Below are 17,782 nucleotides of genomic sequence, written 5' to 3'. Positions count from 1 at the left end.
TGAAGAGTGGCCCCCACTTGCCACAACTAGAGAAAGCCCTCACACAGAAACGAAGACCCAACACAGCAAAAAAAAAAAAAAAAAAAAAGTGTAACAACATTATTAAAAAAAAAAAAAAGAAGCTTCCTTGACTTCATAGGCTGGGACGTATTCTGACTCTATGCTCCCATATTGGCCTGTGTTCTCATCTATCATCATGCTTATTTTCTGGTACCGAAACTTCATGTTTATAGATCTGACTCTCCCTTTGGACTGTGAGCTGAAGGGCAGCAATCCAGTATCTTGATCACTGTTGTATCACCAGCACCTAGTCCAAAGTCTGGCACGTGCAAAGCAGGTACTAAATATTTGTTTACTGTAAACAAATAAATGTCTAGATGATTCAATTGACGGACAGATGAGTAAATGTAAAAAATCAATAAGGGAAATACATGCTGCATTTAAAAAAAAATTTGGCTGCACCACACAGCATGTGGAATCTTAGTTCCCCAACCAGGGTTTGAACCCAGGCCCTGGCAGTGAAAGCGCTGAGTCCTAACCACTGGACCACCAGGGAATTCCCGTATGCCTCATTCTTTTTTTTTTTTTGCGGTACGCGGGCCTCTCACCGCTGCGGCCCCTCCCGCTGCGGAGCACAGGCTCCGGACGCGCAGGCCCAGCGGCCATGGCTCACGGGCCCAGCCGCTCCGCGGCATATGGGATCCTCCCAGACCGGGGCACGAACCCGTATCCCCCGCATCGGCAGGCGGACTCCCAACCACTGCGCCACCAGGGAGGCCCCTATGCCTCATTCTTAATGGACCAGATCTCTTCATGAATGTTGAATAAAATATTCTCTCCAAATTAGTCACTTATGTCTTTTCATTAAATGTTTTGTGGTTGCCCTGGTCCCACCCAGTAATACCCTCTTTCAGAGTACCAAACGATGTGACATTCTGATCTGGAAAAGCTATCTATTAGGTGAGAATTCTCTGTTGGAAGCTGCATTTGTCTCATTGATATTCACATAGGTACACAATTCATCCAATTTAGATTTTCCATGGTTCCATGGACTCAGTTTTTAATAAAACCATGGGTATACGCACTTCATCCATTGAGGGTCTTAATTTTGCCCGTGTTGCAGCACACTGGCCTGCCAAAGAGAACAGCTTGGCGGAAAAATTCCGAGGACAGGGATGTACTTTCTTATCTAGAAATGAGATACATGAATCGAGGCCTCTCTTCTCCAGCAATTCTATAAGGAGATCCCTCTAGGAAAAAAAGGAGACAAACTCGTCATTGAGAACTCAGAATCTATCTGAAAAGTGACCAAGAAATAGGCACAGAGATGAAGACAATTCTTACCAGCTGGATATGCTTTGGCTCATCTAACACCACTTTACAACCTGTCAGAACTTCCATTATTACCTACAAGGAACATATAGAAAGTCAGTTACATAATATAAATATTATACACATAGTAATAATTACTAATTATAAATATTACTAAAATATTACAAATATTAAATATATACACATAATTAGTCATGACTATTAACCTCAATACTGAATACAGTTCATTCTAATTAATGACTTTACATTTCACTACTTGATGGATTACACAAAATTAATGTATAAGACAATGAGTAACAGAAAATCAATAGGTCTAAAAGCTAAAGCCTTTAAAATAATTCTTGGAATTTAGTGTATTCTTGGCAACAAACTCTTCTACTTTGTTAACTGGTAGTTGGTACTTACAATTCCAAAGCTGTAGACGTCTGTTTTAACAGAAAGTTTGCCCTGTCTGATATACTCTTCTGGCATGTACCACAAACGTTTACTGCTGCTGCTGGTCATGCTTATGACAGAGCTCTGAGGTTCTAGGTGGGGTCGGATGTGTGCCATGGCAAAATCAGTTAGTTTGGGTTGAAACTGATCATCCAGAAGTATGTTTGCACTGAAATTGTGATCAAGGGCAAACAAGACAAAAACATCATAAAGGTATTTTGAAAACAGGACAAGCTCACCATTATAGCTGATCAATTCCAAGTAAAGCCATATGTTATTTTCCATGAACTTTTTAAAGGACATTTTCTCATTTTTCTTAAAGTATAAATCCAAGTGTTGTGTAAAACCTAAAACAAAAACCTGACCTAGGAACAGTAGGCATTTCAAATTTACAGGCACATATATGGAGCTGGTGGATAAAGCTGATGCTTTGTCAACAGGAGAAACTGAAGTTAACCAAAGCAGCTTTCCTTGTGTTCTTCTTACATGCATGTAGTGAGAACATTAACTGTTTTTTTTTTTTTTTTCAGTACGTGGGCTTCTCACTGTTGTGGCCTCTCTCGCTGCGGATCGCAGGCTCCGGACGCGCAGGCTCAGCGGCCACGGCTCACGGGCCCAGCCACTCCACGACATGTGGGATCTTCCCAGAACGGGGCACGAACCCACGTCCCCTGCATCGGCAGGCGGATTTCCAACCACTGCACCACCTGGGAAGCCCCATTAACTGAGTTTTAATCAGATTATAATTAAGTGTCTGATGTGCACAGGGCTGTGCTGTGGAATGCTCAGCGTAGAGCTACTGCTCTGCAGTCATTTGAGAAACTTTTGGTAGTCCCTGCCTTCCTAATAACCCTATTCCGTTGTTCCACCTCTATGGATTTTTTGTCTTTGAGTTTTTTTTTAAATATAAATATCTGCAGAGGCAAAGGCAAAGTGCTCAGAGTCAGTTTTAGCTGCTCGGCACATAAAAACCTTAATAGTCACTTAACATCTTAGCTGAGAATAAGCAGCAGCTTCTTTTATCTTTGAAGGGTGGTCTTAGCAAGGATGGGAAATGATAAGCTTTTCACAGGACACACACCTGGGAGCAAGTCCCAGCTCTGCGTCTTCCTGGCTCTGTGACTGCCGGTGGGTTACCTCACCCTGTAAGCCTCAATGTCATCTTTCCTCACATGTGAGATGAGGAAAAAAATAGAACTCACAGAACTGATGTGGGGCATATAAATAGCCTGGCATACAGTAATGCTCAATACTGGTAGCTGGGATGAAGATTAGCAACCCCTCATAAGACAGCAGATGGATATTGATAAAAGAGGTGGGTGGATCGTGAGAAAGTCATCTACTTTTCCACTTTACTTAGGGCTATCTAGAGCTTGCTTTTCATCCCCTGAAACCAAAGCTTCCAACAGTGGGCCTGCCCATCCAAAATGCCACATGGGATATTTGTAGTAAAAGTGGTAATAGCTATAGGATAAGAAGAAGAAATTCTTAGTCTAGAACAAATATTGGATCTTATGAAAGTTCTAGAAATTCTTGCTGTCCCTATACAAGTAGGCCCACAGGCAGACCCCAGTTCTAAGGTGTGAACTACAGGTCTTATTATGATTCAGAGTATTGAGTCCTAGTTCTATTTAGAGGATTTGATGCTAATGTCTTGAGAATTCTAGTCCAGACTTTGTCTAAGACTGAGTTGACAACAGACAAAATGATGGGACTCCCCAGGGCCCTTTAAGGATAGAGAAAGATGTGCTCTAAACTTTATTTCACTCTCCCTCCTCTAAAGGTGGCAGGAGAGTTTCAAGGTCCAAAGAGCCCACCTTGTCCATAAGCTGAGGGCCTTTACCTGTTGCGTGATCCTTGTACCTACAAGGAGAAAGTCAGAGAAGGCCTGGCTCTCTAGACTTGTATCAGTAAGCACAGTCCTCATTATTCTCCTTGCCTGGTCTTTTCTCCCCAGATATTTCAAACCTGGCAGTTTCTAAGGCCAGATGGGGTCTCACACAGCACCATCTATGTTACTCCTTACCTGTTCTTCCGTTTTCTCAGTTGGAGAACAGTGGTAGCTATCCTGAACCTCTGAATATGGGGAATACATTAGAGCCAGATCCTACCTTCAACTCAGCTCTAGATAAGAACAGACATTTAGTTCTTAATGACTTCTTCCATAGGTGTACACTTCACTTGTTCAGATCAAGGCTGGGGCTTCCAGAGATGCCCTGATCATTTCAGAGTCCCTGGGTATTTAATGCAGGAATTTGCCAGGTGTGCCAGGAGGTGGGGTGGGCAGAGAGTTTCATTAACTCTCATTACCAGGACCCAAGCTTCTGCCACCCTGACAGCCTGGCTCTCTTCTGCTCCCCTGCCCTACCACTGCCCCCCACCCCGCTTTATTTCAGCATAAGAGGAGGACAGCAAAGATCTGAATGCCAGATCTTCAAGGTCAAACATCTCATCCTCTTCTTCCTCCACCCTAGCCTTAAAGATGGTATAAAACCATAACTTAAAAGAGAATGCAAAAAGCTGAACTGGTGAAACAGAATCCGTGAAGAATAGGTCTTTTCTAAGTACAAAAGGAAAAAAAAGAAACACCACCACTCATAATCTAATCCATTTATTTGATCCTCAGTAAAACTGGGGACGTTTTCAGCAACTGGTGACTCATGCTTCTGTAAGAGTTAGGCAGAAGTGAGCTGAGTAACCACAGCATTACACAGCATTACACAATAAAGAACTTTGGGTTACATAGAGGACTTGGTTACACACAGTGACTCATGCTTCTGTAAGAGTTAGGCAGAGGTGAGCTGAGTAACCACAGCGTTACACAATAAAGGACTTCGGGTTACACAGAGGACTTTGGGTCAGTGAGAAGCCATCAATAAGAATGTGAAATTGTTCCAGGGCACTGCATTTACACTTTGAATAATGAAAGTGTAAAGACAAATTGTTTACCAGCAGACTTTAGTGTACAACATAAATTTTGAGTCCAGTGATTTACTCTGTTCTAAATAAAGGTTAATGGTAGCTGAGGAAGAAGGATGTTCTCTTTTAGGAAAGTGGGAACTGCAAAAGGCCCTTCAACAATCAATTGTACCTGAATTCTTTCCCCTCCTTCAACCTCAAATAGAATGTTCAAACATAAGGTGCCTTCAGCTACCTTGCAGGTCAACTGAATGCATTCACCCTACAGGAGTAAAAACAGACTAACAAAACAAAGACAACATAAAATAACTGAAATCATGTAACAACAGAATGCAACAAACAGATGAGAAACATCCAATGGCCCACGCCTTCAATTTAGCGCTTCTACCACTTGTTTCTTCTCTTCTCTCCCACAAGGCTACTTACTGTAGCAGAGAGACCACCACCTCTCTAGATAACTCTCCTAGCAGAAGGACTAGCAGTGGTACATTAAGGTGATGGGGAAAATCCCACACAAAGTGGTGAATTTGTATTCAGATTCTGGGGATGTTACTTCATCTCTCTATTGCTAGGGGTCTCTAGGACAATTCTCTTTGGGTACCTTTTGCTCACATTGTCTCCTCATTTAAAGCTGAAGCCCTTGGGCCTTAAATATAAAGCAAGATGATACACCTAGATTGTAACGCAGGATCTGAATTTAAGTGCAAATATGTTTGACATGTAAGCGCATGACTGGTTTTTAAAAATCTGTATCTATATTTTGACTTTAGGGGGAGTTGTTGGTGCTCAGTAGCCCAGTTCCTGAATACCTGGCAACTCTCAGGAAAAGTCCAGACTTCACTTAATTGGCCCCAGAGATAAAGAGCACCCAACTGGCTCTCCATGGCAGCCTGAGGCAACAGGACAGCTTGCTGTCTGTGTCACTGCTGTTGCAACACTAAGACACCCCTCACCAGATGTCTTGCCTTCCCTCACCAGATGAGGGAAGACCCAGTTTCTCCGACAACCTGCAGATTACTGGAAAAAGGCATACACACCCTCTCCCACTTCAGCATGCAGTGTATCTTCGCAGTTTCTGCGAAGCTGGAACCCGTTATGCCCCTCTTGGATTATACAGCTTTCCCTTTCTTTCCCATTGACCTAGGCAGCACTCAGAGACAGTATTATGGCTTGTTCTTGCTTTATTGGTGTCTTGTGAGTCCTAGGCCCAGACAATAAGGGGTTTTCCTCCTTTAAATGTGAAATTTCGTCTCTGACCAAACTAGCACAACTTCCCTAAGCCTCAACTTCCTTGTAGGTAAAAAGTTCTGATGATGCTTACCTCACAGGATTGTTACAAGGACTAAATGAGAAAACATAAGCAGAGTGCCTGATGCACAGGGAGAGCCTCAAAACATGCTTTCAAGGATGTAGTCTGGCCACTGTCCATCCTATATCCACCACCTTACCTTAAAATCCTACAGAACTTGGTTAGGTGTCTCTAGAAGTTCAAGCACACCAATTTGAGGTAACAAAGGTACAGAGGGTTGCAGGATAACCCTGGAGATCTGAACACCCTTGGGTTAATCAGTTTCAAGGCATCAGTTGTGTTTCAAAATAGTTCCAGAGAACTTCTGGAAGAACCTGACTAAACTAATATTCCCAGATATTTTAAGACCACGGAGAGAAAAATATACATACTGTTTGGTATGTATGTGTGCATGCATGTATGTATTCCTGTATATAAATAAATGAACATTGGGGTTTAGAGACAATAGTGGTAAATAAAATTAATAGGGAAAATTTTAATTTACGTAATATTTGTTTTGGCATTCCTTAGAAAAAAATGAACATATTTGGATATTTTAGAAGAAGGCAGCCACTAGGGGGAGAATAGGAAAAATGTGAGGAAAAAGAATTGCTATATCTAAAATGTTTCTGAAAAACAAAAGTAGTTTTGGCGGGGGAGGGGGGTGATGTCAGACAGGGAGGAGACTGGTTAATTAAACCATCAATCAAACAAACATGTGCATTCCCTGCATTTTCGGTCCCTGGTAAACGCTGAGCTGGAGCCCAGTGGCCTCACCACACACGTCAGGTCTTGGGGGTAAAGGCAGGAGGAGCTTGGGTCCATGGGCAAGGGTGACGCAGTCACACTGAGGGAGCCCATCTGTGGCTGCCCACCCTCCTTCCCAACTACTCAGTCTTTCTAGTCCCTCACAAAGGAAATTCCCTACTCACTTACTACGGCCATATATATTTGATCAATTTCCATTTTTAAAAAAATTCATTTTTAAGCAGATGGCTTCTTCCTTCCTTTCTTTCCTAGACCACCTCCCTTGTATGAAAGACTGTTTCACTTGGCAGGAGACACACGGCCATACCATAAGAGAACATGATCTTGTAGGAAACATTAGAAATGTTCCCCAAGATTATCTCCTCACTTTGGCAACATTAACAAGAATGAATGTCTGGGATGAAAAATGCCGGGGATAAAATGCATTTCAATTTAAAATCATTCATAAATGTGAAAACAGTTAAGCTCTCTAAGGAATAAGATGGAAATAACAAGAAGGTTTACTGCCTTCAGATGCTTTTATGTGATCCCGTAATTCAAAAACATCTTCGTTTTCCACAATAAAAATGTGAGGGTCTTTCGCCAAGAACAGAGACTTCAACTCTTTAGGATTCTTTTCTTTCAAGCCTTTTCCTCCTCAAATTCCACCATCTGGAAATGGATTTTGTTTTTATAACACTCTCTTTGCAGAGTTCAAATTACTAAGACATTTTGGGGGTAACTGAACCAGCAGACTTCTTGAAAATACCTTTGAAATGTGGTCTCAGCTTCATCCTTGGTGTTCTGCAGCTGTGTCCTTGACAGTGTCTTCCTTCAAAGACCATTTACTCTCTCTCTCTGCTTGCACAAGGCGAAGATTCCGAATGCAGACCACTAGGCCTAATCTCCCCCCCAAAGTCGGCCGCCTGCTGCCATTTTCACTAGGAGTCCAAGGTCAACATTCCCAAATTTGCACATACTAATTATGTTCTCCTGTCCCATTTCCCTGCCTTTGCTGATGAAGCCGACATGCTCCCAGGAGCCCCGGCTAGAAAGGCTTAATCACCTAATAAAAGCATGACTGTTGGACCCACACAAGCGTGGAACCCACCTCCTCAACCCATCTACAGACATGTGACTGAGGCAGGTTACTACCTCTGTAAGTCTCAGCTTTCTCCTCTGTCAAACCAACGATAAGACCAAACGATGTGTAAACTCAGTCCCAAGGCTTTCACTGAGCTCCCTAACACGTCTGCAGCCTATCAGCCATGCTGAAGGTACTAACACCAGTGCAGTCAGGATAGACTGGGCTTACTGCTGTCTGGGGGCCTTCTTTATGCTGCTCCCCTTACCTGCAAAGTACTCCCTCCCACTTATTATCATCCAAATCCTCTATGCAGCTTGATTCACTTCCTCCGTGGAGTTTCCACTCGACTGCTCTGAATTCCAGCAGCCATCCTTTCTCCAAGTTCCTACTGTACAGCCTGCACTCTTCGATTTGGCACTCCCTCAGAGACCAGCTTCTGCTGTTTACAGAAGCATAATGCTGAATCTATAGAAGATACCAACTAAACATCTGATCATATAATCAGTTTGTAAATTAAGAGAAGTTGAAACCGTAAGCAGCCTTAGACCACTGGGCATAGGGCAGGTATGTGGCCCAAATGTTGCCGAAACATCCTCCCACATTCTTGGCAGACATCACTAACTGAGTTCAGAGCCACCCACCCCAGACTCCCTTTCAACAAGGCACACGGGAAGTCATTACCAACCAATCAAAGATGGAATGTGAGACGAAACAGATCTGTCAGCGCTGCTAAAAGTATAACCACTCTTTTTCAGATGAGGTAAATAAGGCCCAGCTGGTTGAAATGACTCATTCTATGCAAAATAGCTTACACTAAAGCCTAGCCCTCCTATTTCCCTGTTCGGTGTTCTCTCGATTTACTATAGTTAACTGAAAGAAACATCTTTTGATTCAGCTATTCGTAAAAGATCAAGAAACTGTTGATTACAAGGCAGAAAGGAAATGAATTTTATCTCTTCTTCTCTTTAGTTGTATATAGATAATTCCGGTGCCAAAATAACAGCTAATGGGCGAGTCACATTTCGGTGCAGCAAAGAGGAAGTTCTAATAATTAGAGCTGCACCCAAATAGAGGTCTAACAATGTGCTGTGCGGGGGTCCAAGGACGGGTCAGATGAGATACCTGAGTCTCCATTAGGTGGGAGGAACTAAACTCACTGCCAAACCCTGGGCTGTGCTTCACAGAGATAATCTTATTTCATCCTCACAACCCTGGGAAGAAGTACAGTGGTTCTAGTCCCATATAAGGAGACTGAGCCTCAAGGAATTGAGTAATTTACCCACGATCACACTGCTGGAAAGTAGTAAAGCTGGCGTTTGTACTGAGACCTGGGAGACCCCGAAGGCCACACCCTTAGGCAGTGACAAGAGACAGGGGCAGCAATGAGATCACTGGGGTGGGTGCTGGAAAGGGGGAAGGACAGGGCAAAGACTGGGGAGGGGTGTTTCTGGAAAACAGCAAGTCAGAACTCTCCCTAACCTGCTCTAGGGTGAGCAGGTGTCTGGGGGTGCCTCCTGAAACATATCTGAGCTCATCCTCACTCGGAAGCTGACCAGGGGAAAGCCTGGCCAAGATCTAAGAAAATGTGGTGTCATGTCATTCTCCAGCCACAAGCCCTAGATTTGTGAGTATAGAACACAGTACAAAAACAAGCAGGTGAAATGGCACAGAATTTGAAAGCAAGAAGAGGTCCAACTCGAGATTATCCCACTTGGCTCTGATGTACAAGTGAGAAAACTGTGGCCTGAGAGTGGGAGGCGGGGCCTGGACTCGAACCCAGACTTTCCATGTCACCCCCGTGACAGCATTTCGTGTTGCCCAGACAGAAGGTGCTCCTCACACTTTGGGCACCTGGCTGCTGAAGGATGACCTTACAATCTTCATTTTTTAAACTGTTTTTAAAACAACAAAGGTGTGAGATTATCAAGCTTCTTTGCAGACAGAATTAATTACAGAGAATGAAAAGAAACTTTGGGATATCATTCAGCAACTAGAGACTCCTTCTTGAAATTTCTGATTCTCTGGTTTGAGATAGAAAGGTCTGATGCTGAGTTATTTTTTTTCTAATAAATTTTATTTTTATTATAAGAGGAGACATAATCCTTAAATAAGAATTTAATATCAAGTAGAAGTAAAAAATAAGCCATTAAATGAAAAGCCATAGTCTCTCTATCTAATTAAAGCCTTATTGATATTTTGGTATGCTCCACTTTTTTTTTTTTTTCTTTTTTTTTTTTTCAGTACGCGGGCCTCTCACTGCTGTGGCCTCTCCCGCTGCGGAGCACAGGCTCCGGACGCGCAGGCTCAGCAGCCATGGCTCACGGGCCCAGCCACTCCGCGGCATGTGGGATCTTCCCAGACCGGGGCACGAACCTGTGTCCCCTGCATCGGCAGGCGGACTCTCAACCACTGCGCCACCAGGGAAGCCCCTGGTATGCTCCACTTTTAATCTTTTTTTTTTAATTCCTGAAGTTGTAGTTCTACAAGGTTATAATTGTATACTGTTTACTATTTCAATTTGGCTTTTTGCACTGTCACTTTATGTACACTGTATGTTATTTCATACTATTATAAACAATAGTTAATAATGTCAAATGATGTATGATAACTCTTTGGTGATTCATCAGTCTGAGGCCCAAGTGCAGAAAGGAAAATAAAGGTTTTCCATTTCTCACTTCAACAAAAACAGAGCCCTGACTTACCCACAGAAAAGGTCACTGTTTTAACACATTCTGAGATGTCCTTTTTTGAGCCAATTATCAGGGCTGTGCCATAAAATGACATCTCTTCAAGAAGCTGCCTTTCCTTGCAAAGAATTAGAAAATTAATATGACAAAGGCCGAATAGTAGGGATTTCAGACATCCCTGAAAGCACAAGGCTGTACACAGTGGGACCAAGAATCGGGGAGGCCCAAGTTTAGAGCAAAGTAAAGGATTCAAAAAGAGATTCAGGAGGGTGATCTAGGTCAGCCAATCCACGTTTGGTCAAGGAAGGGGGGAAAGTCTACTGTTATAGTTCGCACTAATTAACACCTTTGCTGGCAGGCTCAGCAGAAAGGCCAAGAGTTCAGTGGCTGTGGAGGGGGCTGATTTGCACTGGAACAGACGGGGACACACTGATGAGCCCTTGTGAAACCACAATTCTCAAATCAATGCCCAGAGCCCCAGAATTCCACACCTTGACACATGACTGGGTGGGTGTAATCTATACATGGTTATGTTTGAGCCCTTGAACCCTCTGGAAAACCCAGAAAGGCAACAATCAGCAGCAGCCCCTTCACCAACAAAAAATAAAATAAAATACACTGCTAGCTTCATTTCCAGCTCAACCCTGCCTCTTCCATGAAATTCTACCTTTCTCTGATCAGATCTCTTTTGCTACTCATCTCAATATTACCTGTTGAGCACTCTGTGTTATTTAAGTGATTTTATAGCTCAGTACATCCAGACAAATACCTGGGATACTGGCCTGAAAGAAATAGCCTCCTTTTAAATTGTGAGACTACCTAAGAGACTTCAGAACCTTTCTGTTCCCACCTATACCCCAGAGAGAAGAAGCCTCAGAGTCCCTTGTAAGAGCCTAGCTTATCAAACCCAGGTCCTTAGCCTAGGAAGTGTTCAAAGCTCCATCCAACCCTCTCCCCACAATTTTCCTTATTTTTCTCCAGTCTTATCTTTCATTATTCTCCAATCTCATCCTTTCCTCTCCAATCAACCAACCTGTCTTTTTTTTTTTTTAAGTGTTTATTTATTTATTTATTTGGCTGTGCCGGGTCTTAGTTGCGGCATGCGAGATCTTTAGTTGCGGCACGTGGGATCTAGTTCCCTGACCAGGGATCAAACCCAGGCCCCCTGCATTGGGAGTGTGGAGTCTTGGCCACTGGACCACCAGGGAAGTCCCTCAACTAACTTGTCTTGATTTCATTACACACCCAGCATTTCTTTACTCTGTTCCCTTGAATAAATTATGCCACCACCAGGAATATTCTCTTCCCTTCTTTCAACCAATCCACTGACAATGACCATCTCCTCAAAGATTTGGCTTGGAACTAACTAATTAGAATTAGCCTTCTCAGACCAACCACACATTAGGCATATACAGTGTCACACTATATATCTTCTGTGTTTTCACTATCTATCTGATCACCAGGTTGAAGCTTCAAGGTCAAGACTATGATCGTCAATGTCTTCCCCCCACTGTGGTCTAAGACAATGCTCTGCACACAGCAGATGTTCCATAAATATTTGTGAACTAAAATGAATGTGATTTGCAAAACGTTCAATAAACATGTGCTAACACAGAAATGATTTTTATTAAAAGAGAACTTAGTTTGTAGGTCCACTTTTCAAACACAGTAAATTGATGATAGAGGTAAGGGCTATGGACTGAATATTTGTGTCTCCCCTAAATTCCTATGTTGAAATCCTAACCCTCAATGTGACGGTATTAGGAGGTGGGGCCTTTGGGAGGTGATTAGGTCATAATGGCTCCCTTCATGAATGGGATTAGTGCCCTCATAAAAGAGACCCCAGAGAGACCCCTCACACCTTCCACCAGAGAAAAGACGGCCATCTGTGAGCTCTCACGGGACACAGAATCGGCCAGTGCTATGATCTTGGATTTCCCAGCCTCCAGAACTATGAGAAATAAACGTGTACTGTTCATAAGCCACTCAATTTACAGTATTTCTGTTAGAGCAGACCAAATGGACTAAGACAATAAGCAAAAGGGTGATAAGTAAAAAGGCTGACTGGCCAGAATATCTCTTAGCCTCCGCCTCTGCTACTCCTACCACTTCTTGACCATTATAACAGGAGCCACCGTTTAGTGAGTGCATCCTCTTTGCCAAGCACCAGACAGACTTTCTGCCATTTACCCTAAGGGGTAGAAGCTACTGTTCTCTTATTAGCACTTTGCAGAGGAAAAAACCTGAGGCATAGAGGAGTCAAGCAGTTGGCTCAGAATCGCATTTTAAAGCCAGCTGCTTAAACCAGATGTCTCTGATTTAAACAATTGTGGATACTGAAATAAGAGGACAGGATGGCAAGAAGGTGGGGAGCAAAGTACAAGAAAAAGAAAATCATTTGGTCACATTTTGCAGAGCGCCATGCAGCCGACTTCCTCCCTAGCTGTGGCGGCTGCAGTGGTGTGGCCCCATCCTTACTTCACGATCCAGGGAGGCAATCGGTCCCCAACAGGGAGGCACTCGGTCCCCAACAGGGAGGCGTGGCTGCTGAGGGCTCCCAGCTGAGCCCCAACCTGGGAATTGCTAGCTGGAGAAGGGAGCTGCCTCACCCCAATACAGCCTCACTCAGGGCTGGCTGGATGCAGGGATGCCAAAACCCAAGCACCTTGCCTCATTTGGGGATAGTTTCTAAGGGCCACCCCAATGTCAGCAGTCCCTGTGGCATCTGCCGAGGCCTCTGCTTCCATATCCCAGCTCAGCTTTTCCAACTGCCCAATTCTGTCTTCCTCCTCCTTCCCTTACTTTTGTTATTCCCGAGAGCATTCTCAAAAAACTCCCCTGCAGGCAAATCTCTGCCTCTGAGCCTACTTCCTGGGAACTTGCCTGAAGACACTTGCCAATCATGAGAAAGCAGAGATCAGGGTCACAGCCTGTGCTCTGACCTAGAAGCAGGAGAGGCATGCTGGAGGGGCACATGCAAATCTCCCTGCCCAGTGTCAGCTGTGGGAAAGCCTTGTGACTCAGGCAGAGCCGGGATCCTGATGTTCCCTTCGCTCTGGTCGGTGGCCTTCCCTGTCGCCCTCTCCCATCAAGTACCAGGACCTCCACGCTGCCTCCCTTCTCACCCCTCTTTCCTATCAAGCTCTGCTTTCAGGAAAGGAGGTGATGAATCAGTCACACAAAAGGAAAATGTTTAAAATTAATGGATTACTTCATGGGATTAAAAATAAGTTCAAGCCCACTTTAAACCAAAGAAAGAATATGTATAGCAAAATTCCAGGTATTTATTTTATCTACCCAGTTAGAACATATATTTAAGCACCTACACTGCTGAGCTGGCTGAGAGCTGAGTGGAAGAGGGAGGTTCCACTAGGGGGAACCTAGTGGTTGGTTCCACCGACCGCTGAGACTTTCACTGTCCACCTCTGTCCCAGGCCCCATGAGGGCGCACAAATTTTACGCGGATTCCACTGGCAGTTGATGAACTGCCACACTGCAACAGGAGCAGATGCCTACGGGTTGTGTCCCCTCCACCCTACCCTCACTACTCCGCCAGGACAAAACAAAATCTAGAGTCTTCTTATATGAAATACACTTCACCAGAAAAACAAAGTCAGCAATCAGTTCCTCTTCCGTTCAACTTGAAGGCGCACTTAAAGCTTTTCCCAAGATACTAGGTGATGGTTCACAAGAGGCAGCGCCTTTTAAATTCAGTCTCCTCTGCTATTCACCAAAGGTGTATTTACCTACTTTGAGACAGGTTCATGATGAAGGGCACACAGGAAAAATGCACAGCGGGGTGTGGGGGTGGGGTTTGCTACAGGGTATACTCTTTGAATGATTCTTTACTTCTGCTGAAGAAGAAAAAAAACGGAAGATGTTGCTTCTAATTTTCTCACGTGTCTCAAAAATGAACACTGGGATTGCCGCTCAGCTTGTCACAGGTGAGTACCTACAGCTAGGAGGCAGCGGGCTCAGTGGCATGGCAGGAGGCTGGAGACTCAAGGAGGAAGAATTTAAATTGCTGATCACTACTGTTATCTTGTGAGGAGTCCCTGTATAAGCCACTTAACCTTTCCTGAGACCTCAGTTTCTTTTTTTAAAAAAGTGAGATGAATACAGGTTCATTTCACAGTTTGCTGTGAGGTATAATTAATAAAATACACAAAACTGTCTATCCTACACTGTTCATTAATAATTCCCAAAGATAATACAAACTCTCCGATTGGCAATATAAGTGCAGCCTTTAAAATTTGGTACACATGTTTTCATTAAAAGATAAGATTTTAAATACTTCAATGAGATTTCTTAACACATACACATACACACCAGGGAAACTATAGACAGAAAATAGGGTGAAGTCCGACTCTTCCATGATGATGAAAGGGGCCTTCAGCTGTAACCTACAGCTCTGGGATAATTTACCTTGATATACTGCCACAGATGACGGAGCACGGTTCCATGTTGTGCAAGTACTGAACGGCTTTGGTTGTTCCTATTAATGTACTGATTCGAATGTGCCAAGAGAGTGGGGCTGTGTCACCCTGAAAAGACAACAGTAGTTGGTTTGGTTGTATTTTCTGAGTAAAAACCAATAAACGCTAATGAGGAGGTGGGAAGAGGGGGTAAATGAACATTGTAGTTTACCATAACCTATTTTTTTTTTTTTTTTTTTTTTTTTTTTTTTTTTTTTTATGGTACACGGGCCTCCCACTGTTGTGGCCCCTCCCGTTGTGGAGCACAGGCTCCGGACGCGCAGGCCCAGCAGCCATGGCTCACGGGCCCAGCCGCTCCACGGCACGTGGGATCCTCCCAGACCGGGGCACGAACCCGCATCCCCTGCATCGGCAGGCGGACTCTCAACCACTGCGCCACCAGGGAAGCCCCCTATTTTTAATTCAGTAAGTTTTTCTCTACTACCAACACTGGTTCTAAGCCCCTTTATAGGCAATGGAAATACCCAATAATTTTAATGTTATCTTAATTGAAATATGGCTAATAAGATGTTTAAGAGTTCATTAAACAAGATTTTAAAATTATTGTGGCACAATAGCGTGGGTAATTGAAAATAATCCGTTTTTATTCTTATCTTAATTGAAATTTAACCAATTTGGAGTCAGTTTTTAAACTTATCTTTCAGAGACATCACAAAAGAGAAACCATGGCATTTATTCAACCTCGTTCCTTCTCTTTAAGGTGTCTATCACTTTTATGTCTATCCTTTGTACTGAATGGTACTTTGCGTAAAGTTATGCAAATAAAAATTATCTGAGAAATAAGGGTAGTTGATGTAAACTCATTTGAGACATGGTATCAATGAGGAGTAAGGACCCAGCAACTCTTCTGGCCACCGTGTTGCACAACACACAATAGCTCAAGTATTTCAGCAGCTGCCCCAGGGCTTTAGAGGGTCAGAGTATCAGGGAGAGTAATAGATATAACTTACTACACACTGTAATCTGTCAAAAAGTGATCCATTTCTCATATACGGATAAACCAGGCAAAACTTCTCACTCTCTGTAAAATATGCAGCCAACTCCAATATGTTTGGATGTTGGAACCTTGAAACAAAAGATTTTTTAAATCCATCAAACTGTTTATTCAAATAGGAAATGAATAACACTCTGTTTTGGGGATGGTAGGGTGGGCTGGGGAATAGGTATAAAGCAGAATATAAATTTGGCCAAGAGAGAAGGAATTTCAATGGACACATGATACAGATTTGCCTTCCAAATTGGTCTAAAGCGTTCTGACAGATATTAGCCAATATCCAAATATAAGACAGACATTTTAAGAAAGTAAAGGGTTCTTAAGATTTGGGCTTTTGGGAACTTTACAACAAATAGAAAACAATATTTGATATTAACTTATTTTTATCAACATGAAACCCAATATAACTTATTTATTAAAGATAATACAACTGAAATTATCCATTTCATTGCTTTAGGTATACATGTGTAACTAAAATCACCAAAATAGAAGAGTTCGGAAGACTGTTTTCATTCATCCATTTACTGAATGCTACCATGTCAAGTGCTGTACTAGGCCCCAGTCACACAGTTAAGAGACATCCAACGCCTTCAGAAAGCTTGTATTGTTACCTGAAATCCATGTGACTAGTAAAGTTTGATGTTGAAAAACACATCACTGATTTTTAAATCCCAGAATTCTATATCAGTATCATATACATTTTTCAGGTTCTTTTTTAAAAAAAATCTATTTCTTGAGGGCATGTGTCATCACTGTGAAAACCAATGGAACCCAGTAACAGCTATGAAATATAAAACGTGAAATTCACCACACATACTGTGAACTCAGCTCAATTCAAAATTATTTATGGAACACCTCCTATGTCTTAGGCATGCCTGGTGATATTAAAATAAATAAAGCTATTTTTCCATAAATGGTGTTATATATAAAATCCTATTATAGGGCTTCCCTGGTGGCGCAGTGGTTGAGAGTCTGCCTGCTGATGCAGGGGACATGGGTTCGTGCCCCGGTCCAGGAAGATCCCACATGCCGCGGAGCGGCTGGGCCTGTGAGCCATGGCCGCTGAGCCTGCGCTCCGCAATGGGAGAGGCCACAGCAGTGAGAGGCTCGCGTACCGCAAAAAAAAAAAAAAAAAAAAAAAAAATCCTATTACACATTTCTTCAGTAGCAAAACTTACCTATAAAACACACGTGTGTGTGTGTGTGTGTGCGTGTGTCTGTGTGTGTGTGTGTATATATATATATATCTCCCTTGAGTCCCTCTATTCCTTCTTCCTCAAGAAAGGCAATGTGTGGGTGTGTGTAAGTGTACATACATAAACACATAATACAATCCCTTAAGTAGTTCCCTTAATATTAAACAAAAAAAACTCATCCTCAGGCCTCAGCTTAGATGTTACTTTTTCCAAGACACTTACTCTGCCGCCCACCCCCCTCCCCAAATAAGCATTTCCTCCTCCCTCAGTGCTCTGTACTTGCTTATTATTTAACTTACTGAAATTGCCTGTTTGCTTGTGCACTTCTCTCCTAAACCCTGCCTCTGACTTATTTACTAGTAAATGTCTGAGAAAAGGGAGATTGAGTATGATTCAGGAAATAAACTGGATCTTGTTAAAAAAAAAAAGTATGCTCTGCCTCAGTTTCCTCATCTGCAAAATGGGGATAATAGCAGGACTCACCTCACAGGATTGTTGTGAGGATTAAAGAATTAATACATGTGAAGTACTTGGTATAGGGCCTAAAACTAAAGAAACATTAGCAATATAAATGATAATGATGGCACACCAGGAATATTCA

General features: G+C 42.9%; 1 protein-coding gene across 1 annotated transcript in view; it reads right to left on the bottom strand.

Moving 5' to 3' along the window:
- IRAK3 (interleukin 1 receptor associated kinase 3) overlaps positions 1 to 17,782 on the bottom strand; it is a 47,237-nt gene that overhangs the window by 2,327 nt on the left and 27,128 nt on the right. Inside the window, exons 7-11 of the mRNA XM_079714187.1 lie at positions 15,942 to 16,056; positions 14,921 to 15,039; positions 1,738 to 1,936; positions 1,345 to 1,407; positions 1,086 to 1,250 (exon numbers count right to left, since the gene is read on the bottom strand). Coding sequence (XP_079570313.1) covers positions 1,086 to 1,250; positions 1,345 to 1,407; positions 1,738 to 1,936; positions 14,921 to 15,039; positions 15,942 to 16,056 — 661 coding nt within the window. The remainder of the gene's footprint in view (positions 1 to 1,085; positions 1,251 to 1,344; positions 1,408 to 1,737; positions 1,937 to 14,920; positions 15,040 to 15,941; positions 16,057 to 17,782) is intronic.

The sequence above is a fragment of the Hyperoodon ampullatus genome (genome assembly GCF_949752795.1).
Source record: "Hyperoodon ampullatus genome assembly, chromosome: 11".
NCBI classification, from domain to species: Eukaryota; Metazoa; Chordata; class Mammalia; order Artiodactyla; family Ziphiidae; genus Hyperoodon; species Hyperoodon ampullatus.
This window is presented reverse-complemented; position numbering and strand designations above follow the sequence as displayed.